This window comes from Charadrius vociferus, unplaced genomic scaffold (genome assembly GCF_000708025.1).
Source record: "Charadrius vociferus isolate BGI_N301 unplaced genomic scaffold, ASM70802v2 scaffold39, whole genome shotgun sequence".
Classification (NCBI taxonomy): Eukaryota; Metazoa; Chordata; class Aves; order Charadriiformes; family Charadriidae; genus Charadrius; species Charadrius vociferus.
The window spans coordinates 2828541-2836379 of NW_009650188.1; the positions used below are offsets into that span (position 1 = coordinate 2828541).

The following is a 7839-nucleotide window of genomic DNA, read 5'->3' on the forward strand; positions in this document are numbered from 1 at the left end:
TGGTTACAGCCTCATGCCTAAGCCATGCAATGAGTTACTCGGTTGTCTCTTTTTGTGCTGGGAAATCTAGAAAGGAATAAAGTCAACATCTCAAAGCCAAGGGAGGTTGCTAAGTGACAGCAGCGCTTGTTTCCAGCCCGCTGCTTGCAGCGTGCCTACGCTGCAAAGGAAGGAAGTGAGGAATAAGGGATGTAAACATGAGTATATTGCCAAAACACTCAACAGAGACACAGTTGCCAAATGTATACATTAGCTGCATGTTTTGGCTGCCAGGGGAGAAATATTTACTAAACATCAATTATTGCAGCTTCCCAGCAATTTACCTGCAGAGGAAGATTTCAGGTATTTGCAGCACTCATTTATTTGCCAATTTTCTGGCTAAAATGGATTTCCAGACCAAACGTGTAGGGCTGTCAGTAGCTGCAAGGACAGCTGCAATGAACTAAGATTTCATCTTTATGTTGTTTCTAATAGATGGCTTTTGTTTTTCCACCCGGATGTGGCGTTATGCAGCAATTAGGAAGCACAACAGAAAGGCAGAACTGGACGCGGGAGAGATGAACACAGCCTTTGTACGAGCTCCTGGGGAAGAAAGGAGATGGTTTGGGTAAAATAAAGGGCACACACACAAACCTGTGTCATTGGAATTATGCTGAGAATTGAAGACTAAGTTAAAAATAGACTAAATACAGCACTGCTGATTCAGTTGAGAAATTTGCCATCACTAAGCTGGCTAGATAATAGATATCTTTCAAAAAAGTGCTCATCACAGAGGAGCTTTAGAAACTAACTGCTTGGTGGCAGGCAGACTTCACCCAGCTTGAGCTCCAGCCTCGTCTCTCCCATTGACCAGCAACCACGTGCTGACCCAAACACGCTACAGCACAGGGGAGGGACTAGGCGGTAAGCAACGTACCGAGGGCACGCGCCCACGCTGCCATCCTTTATCTGAGTCAGGGAACAGGCCAGCCCCACCCTCCAGCGCCTGGGAACCATCAAAAGCACTTACTTAAAAAAAGCATCTGCTCCCTTTGCATAGAAGCGGGCCAGACCAGGGAGAAAGTAGGGCACTGATTTGTCCCTCTGTGAAGGGGAATAAGGCAGGGAGCATCAGAGAAGCGGTCTGAACAGAGCAGTTTCCAAAGCAGAGCCTGTTGTCAAATTAAAATTTAGTAACAGGCACTAATTGGAGGGACAGACTTTCTGCTGGTACAGCTGCTGTAGTGCCTCTTGGGCACAAACAGCCCCCTATCTCCTGCATGGTCCCCACAAGTTCAAGTGCTGAGAGCCCTTGGGGTGCACTTTCCATGGCCCCCATAAGGCTCACATGCCCTCTCACTTGGCTTTCTAAACAAAGCTGGATTTCCTGCAGGTGGTGGAGAGCTGGGTCCTACTGAGGAAGGACATGATGATGAGCAGCAGCCCACCAACACCCTGGTGGGACAGGGTGCACGAGCTGCAAAGCTGGCAAGATGGTTTTGGCAGTGATGCTGAGATGAAGCTGCTGTTGCCTCCATTCTAATGGCTGTATCGGATCCCTCCCAGAGCTGCTTCTGGTGTGTTATTACCACCCTGGACTGTGGAAAGGTGGCTGGGGAGGGTTTGCTTTAGGAAGCAGCTGCCAGAAAGACGTCCTTGCTCAGGGTACCAGCGGCAGAAGTGAGCAAGGGGTGAGGGTGCAAGATCAATGGCAAAGCATCATGATGCCCAAGCACGTTGCCACCTTGATGGCTGCAAATCGGTCACTTTGACACAACGTCTTAGATTCATGTTGGTACCAGTTGTTGCAGGGGAGAAAGACAAGCCCCCCAAATATGACTCCTGATGAACGAGGGCACACCAGAGAGTCAGCTGCTCTGTAACCAGCCAGGACCCATGGGTCAGTTCTTCAGCTAAACCTTTGCAGGGAAGAACCAGGTTTTGAAACCCACTGGAGAGACAAAATGAGCCACCTGTGCAGGAATAGGGTGCCATGGGAACACCCCAATGGATGTTTCCTTGCTGCCTTTTTGTCCTGCAGGACGGCTGACCTGCCCCAGCTGGGCAAGTGGGTTGGTATGCCCAAGGACCCGAGCCCGCATCTGGGCAGGGGGGAGAAGGAGGGTTGGGAGCCCCAGGGGTTACAGGTCCCAGTTTACAGTAGTGATGGCTGAAGAAACACAGAGGAGGAACGGGCACGTAGTGAGGTCCAGTCTGGGGAAGGCAAGTAGGGAGAGAGCAGTGGGGTACAAGGGGCAGCTGCCTGCCCCCAGGACATGCCCTTCAGGAGTGGAAGTAACTGTACCTTTTCCAGGGGTGCTGGGAGCTCCAGAAATAAGCCTAGCAAAGCACCATGGGCCTTGGGGCAGCCCTGAGAACTTTATTTTCACAGCTCTCAGCCCACCCACACATCCACAACCAGGCTTGGGGCAAGGCTGGGGCTTTGCACAGACACCAGTGACCAGGGATGCTGGAGATATAGGGAGAGGCAGCATCAGAGGGAATGAGCCATCTGTGGTGGAAGGGAAGGGGATGGTTGAAGGGATACTTTTTCCACAATGGGAAAGCAATGGGGACAGACTCAAACACACAGTCCCGCCAGACCCGCAGCACCTTCCTCCCCTCACCACCTCAACGCTGCCCCTTGGGCTGTACAGCCTCCCACTGTCCCAGACCCTTCCCAGGGAGCCACGCTACAGGGAACACCTCTCCACACCAGTCCTGTCCTTCAGGCAGACCCAGGCCACCACCAGCTCCCTGGGGGTGGCAATCACAGCCATGGGCACCCCTCCACTGTGGAGCCAAAGCACCCACACAGGGTCACCTCTCTCATTCAAGCAGCATCAAGGCCCCTCACAGAGGATCTTTACAGCCTGCAGCATGTCCGCCAGCACGTACGAGCTGTCCCAGGGGCGCCCAGGCTGCCGCAGGTCCCCCTCCAGCACCCGGGCACCTGCAGCCAGCTCTGTGGGGTCCCGACGGCCCTCGGGGCTGGGCTGGCAGAACAGGATCTCGTTGATCTCCCCTTCAATGCGGCGTGTGTAAAGCAGTGGGAAGACCTCCTTGAGGGTGGCCAGGACAGACTCCTTCAGCCGGGCATCACGGCAAACCAAGTTGAGCACGAAGACTCCTGCAGCAGGGCAAGAGAGGTGGGAGTTTGGACCAGCCCGTGCACACTGTCCTGCTCTCTGCAGGAACACAGCTTAATTGGTGCCACCCTGGTGCAAATAGCTCCGCCGCAGCAGCACAACGAGTACCGGCATCCCCCCAGTGCCCTTGGCCCAGCTCCCAATCCCTGACACCACACAGGTTGTAGGCTGCCATGCAATCTGTTCCCAGATACCGCCTACACCCTCTGCCTTCCCGCAACCTTTCTTTGCCCCCCCTTCCCCCCCCCCGGGTATGTCTCAGCCTGCCTGACACAGTAGCATTGTGGGCCACCTGCTACACCCTGCTTTCACAACACCCACTGAAACAACCGGATCTGGGACCAGCCAGGAGCAGCGGATGCCATGCAGCAATCCTGGCCGCAGCCGTGATTTTCCAGCATGAAAAACAGTGGCCCCATGACTCAAACACCCCACGGGACCAGCCAGCCCGGCCACAGGGACACCACCAGATTTCCCCTCCTACCTTCTGGCTTGAGGATGGTTTTAACTTTCTGCAGAAAGGTCTTTTCCACGAAGGCCGGGGGCGGGCAGCTCATCCCCACCGTGAGGTCTTTGCTGTCCACATCAAACATGATGGCATCGTACTGGGCTGGGGCTGCAGGAGGGAGTGCAGAGCCTCATTATCCCGTGGGACAGAGACGAGCCCCACGCACAGCCGGGAAGCAACAAATGGGCTGGTTAAGACATGCCCTCTGCCATGTTACAGGTGCTACTCTCTCACCCAGGGTTTCTCTTTCCAAATGAAACCCCCAGCAGCAGCCCTTGGCGCTGGGGGAGGCAGCAAATCTAACGTCACCTGCACACATTAGCAAGGACAGGCCTGTCAGCTGCAGAAACCTGGCGAGGCTGGAGCTCATGACACATGACAGAAGATGGGTAGGGATTGGAAGCAGAGGGTAAAAGCAACTCAAGACTCCACACCCCAGCACATCACCCACTGAGCTCGATGGGGCACCTGGGATGCTCCGCGAGACAGTACCTTCAGTCGCCAGCTTGGTCACATAGTCCAGGCCATCGGAGATGTGCACCTGCATCCGGTCGCCCTGACAGAAACCGAACCAGCACGTGGCCACCTCCAACATGGAGGGGTCAATCTCCACCACGGCCACTTGGGCCTGCGAGAAGTAGTCATGGATGAAGAGGGGCCGGCAGCCCCCACCGAGCCCCACCACCAGCACTGCCAGCAGGGTTCCTGCCAACAGAGAGCACCTGGGTGAGCTGCTGGGATGACCATGCTTACACCACTCTTCCCACCCCCCTGCCCAAATCAGTTTGGGAAGGGCACATTGGATGCCCCAGCCAGAAAAGCCCTTCTCCAAGGAGCTGGAGCGTGGGGACAGCAACACACCTGCCCCATGCCTGCCTTGGGCACAGCCTCCCACCACCGGCTTCGTCACCTGGGAGGGGGTCAGGGCCCCCCAGCAGGCAGAGCCCTGCCACCATGGCCTTGTGGTGCTCACAGCACAGGTAGCTCTTGTCAATGGTTGTGGGTGGCTCAGCGGGGCTGGGTTTCTTCTTGTCCTTCCTCCGTTTCTTCTGGCCTGAACAACAGGAGGCATCAGCTGGTAAGGCAAGGCAGCAGACAAGGATGCTTTCTGAGGACTAGCTGCCCCCAGCCCCTATCTCACCAATGGGGCAGGCAGCAGAGCGCAAAAACACTTCCAGGGCCACCCTAGGACAAGGTAGGCAGGTCCCAGCAGGACTTTTACCTCCCTCCCATATCACTCTCACACTCTGCCCCTGCCCCTACCCCTTCCCAGCTACCCCACATACCTGGGAGAGTCACAGGGGACAGAAGCCGAGCCTCCGACTGCACCACATTCCTGTTGCGGAGGAAGATGAGGCGTCGGAAGTAGCAGGTGCCGTCCCCCTTCACGTCCTCCACTACGTACTCCCCACTCAGGGGGCTGGTGTCACAGTGCCGCACTGTCCGCACCCCGATGTCCCCTCCCACAGACAGAAAGGGCACCTGCAGGGAGCACGGGGACCAGTGCAAGAAAGGAAAGGCTACAGGAACAGATCCTAGCATTCCCGCTGTCCTGACCACAGCTAAAGAGCTGGGATGAGGCAGACATATCACAGGAGCAGTGGGATGTGCTGTAGGCAGCCACAGGGCAGCTGGGGACCAGTGCATGGGACACAAGGCTCCGCCCCTCCCCCCCCAGTACACATGTGCTGTGGTACAGCGAGCAAACACCCCAATACTTCTTGCAAGACCTCAGTTTTGGGGATTTGGGGCAGGAAAGAGGAGACAGAAAGGGCAGGAGAAGTTAAAGCCAGGATTAAGAAGGGGCCAGATGCTCTCAGGGTTTCAGGATGCCTGTTTTTCTTGGGATGCTGGGTTTGGGAGGGCAAGGACTTGACACTGAATCCCGCCACCCAGGCACCTCAAATCCTGCCTCCAAGCGAAGGCAGCTAGCTAGAGGGAAAAACCAAAGGAGCTAGACCTGAGGCCAGCCTCCTCCTTGCCAAAGCAGCCAGCTCACACATTGCAGCTTGGTCTCCCTCAGAGAAGAGGGGCTCGCTGCAGGCAGAGAGCCAGCCTGGCCTGGGTTTTGTGGAAGCCAAGCAAGGGGGCTGGACAGCAGGGCTCACCTGCTGCCGGGCAGGGAGGCCCGGCGGGGCCAGCTCCATCACCTTCCCTGACAGCTCCGTCTGGATGCCCGCCATGCCCTCGTAGTGCTGCTCCCTGTGCAGGGCCACGGTGACCAGGCGCCCGAAGCCCGCGCTGGCGGCCAGCTGCCTCCGCCCTTCCTCCGTCCCAAAGAGCCACTCGGTTTCTCTGCCCTGCGGAACTGCAGAAGGGGCTGCCATCAGCCTGGGGCAGTCTCAGTCCCCAAGCAACCACCCCTGCCTCTGAGAGAGGAGCTGCAGGGAATGGCAAGACATCACGAGGAGGTACCACTGCATGCCTAGAGCCATCAAGAGAGCCAGGACCTTCCTTGTTTTGGGCAGGCTCATGGAGGAGGCTGGAAAAGCCGTATCTCATAAGAAGGGGGCGTCCAACAACCTCACGAGCCATCTCCAGGCTGTGCTAAGCCCCAGCTTTGCAGGCACGCAGGGAGGGAATAGCACTGCTGGCAGAGCCCGATGGTGTCTTTATGAGGTGCAAGTGCAAAAGCAAAGCACAGCCCCGAGCAGCCTGGCCCTGGCAAGTCAGGACACCCACACAGACCAGCGATGCCTTTCCGGCTGCATCCGCTGTGCTCTCACTTTATGCAATGACATGCTACGGTGGCTGCCACCAGCATCAAAGCAGGAATCACCACCTCGGAAGCAGGGCCAGCAGCGTCCCTTTGCTGCCAGAGAGGCATCCACTCAGCCAGCAAGCTCTGTGCCAGATCTTTGCTTGCACAACCAGGCAAACACATGTCCCACCACAAATCCAGGACTAAAACATCAACTGAACTCCTCATAGGCAGATTATTTCCCTCTCCAGCCCTGATTTCAGCAGCTCCTCCCCAGAGGACCATCTCATTGCAGCCAGGAGAAGCTGTACTCACTGATGAAGATGGCAAAGCGATTGTCCCGGGAAGGTTTCACCGAGGGGCTGTCGACAACATGCAGTGTGTAGCGAGGCCTTCCGCACTCTTTGTCACACAGATCCAGGGAAACCTGCTCCCCACAAGGAGCTTTGCTCAGCTGGCTGCAGAGCAGGGCGTAATGCTGCCTGTCCTTCACTGCCGCCACCAGCTGCTCTGCGCTCTCCACCCGCATCGGCTTGTCCTGCTCCTCGGGGCAGATCTCCAGGATCTGCTGTGTCGAGCCAGGGATCTTCCTGAACTTTGTCATGACATAGACAAAGACTGGTAGCACAAACTGCTGCTTGTCCCCGCTGCTGGCCACCTGATGGACACGGACAACCCAGCCTTCCTGGGAGAAGTATTCCACTGCTTTCTTCAGCACATGGGCTTGAGCCAAGGAGATACATAGGTAGCGCCCTCCTACCTGCAGGACTCGGCTGATCTCGGCAAACATCTTGTCCACCTTGGCTAGAGTGGCCTCCTCCTCATCGGTGAGGATGGCATCCAGCGTGCCTTTGTCCAGGACCACCTGGAAGTGGGTGTCAGGGAAGTCCATCTGAAGCATGTCCATCAGCAGGTAGCTCATCTTTGGCCTCTTGCTCCCACTCCGCTCTTGCATCTGACGGATCACAGTATCACTGATGTCGATGTTCACAATGTCCTCGCACATCCCCATGTCGTACATCTGCTCGCTCAGCTCCGAGTTCCCACAGCCCACCACCAGAACCTGGGGAGTGGCACAAGAGCAGCATGATGGTGAGAATGCCCTGGAAATGCGTCCCAAAGCATTTTACAATCAAGTATCAGCCACAGCCACGAGGCTTCTGTGAAAACCATGCCCACAGCACCTGCAAACCCACTCTCTAGGGCCCCGAGAAAACATATCCATATAGAAAAGCCACACGGGCACAGAAGCGATGCACATGCTGCATCTCTTTTTGGGATCATCTGGGTGTCTTAACCCCCAGAGCTCCCCATACTAGCGCAACCCGTGGGTCTCTCCTGCTCTATTGCTACAGCACACCCGAGTCTTCGCGTCTTATGTGTCTGCGCACAATAGCGGTTTAAACCGGGACACGGCGGCGCAGAGCCCGGCACAGGGCGCTGGGTTCCAGACCGGTGCTCACCTTGTCGCGGGGCCGGACGTACTTGTGCAGGACGGGGCA

General features: G+C 56.6%; 1 protein-coding gene across 1 annotated transcript; it reads right to left on the minus strand.

Moving 5' to 3' along the window:
* Positions 1-2822: 2822 nt before the first annotated feature.
* On the minus strand, positions 2823-7833 carry METTL13 (methyltransferase like 13). The gene is made up of 8 exons (XM_009892903.1): positions 7801-7833; positions 6653-7400; positions 5745-5944; positions 4923-5118; positions 4547-4690; positions 4129-4341; positions 3613-3744; positions 2823-3109 (listed from the first exon to the last, which is right to left on the minus strand). The coding sequence occupies exons 2-8, from the start codon at positions 7356-7358 to the stop codon at positions 2823-2825; spliced, it is 1878 nt and encodes a 625-aa protein (XP_009891205.1). The 5' UTR covers positions 7359-7400; positions 7801-7833.
* Between the last annotated feature and the right edge of the window lie 6 nt (positions 7834-7839).

Excerpts from the sequence above, each read along its gene's own strand:
- METTL13 (XM_009892903.1), bottom strand. The coding sequence starts at position 7,358 with ATGTACGACATGGGGATGTGCGAGGACATTGTGAACATCGACATCAGT. Across the intron at positions 5,119-5,744 it reads GCCTCCCTGCCCGGCAGCAG|GTGCCCTTTCTGTCTGTGGG; the intron begins GTGAGCCCTGCT and ends TGCTCCCTGCAG. Across the intron at positions 4,691-4,922 it reads GTCCCCTGTGACTCTCCCAG|GCCAGAAGAAACGGAGGAAG; the intron begins GTATGTGGGGTA and ends CCTGTTGTTCAG.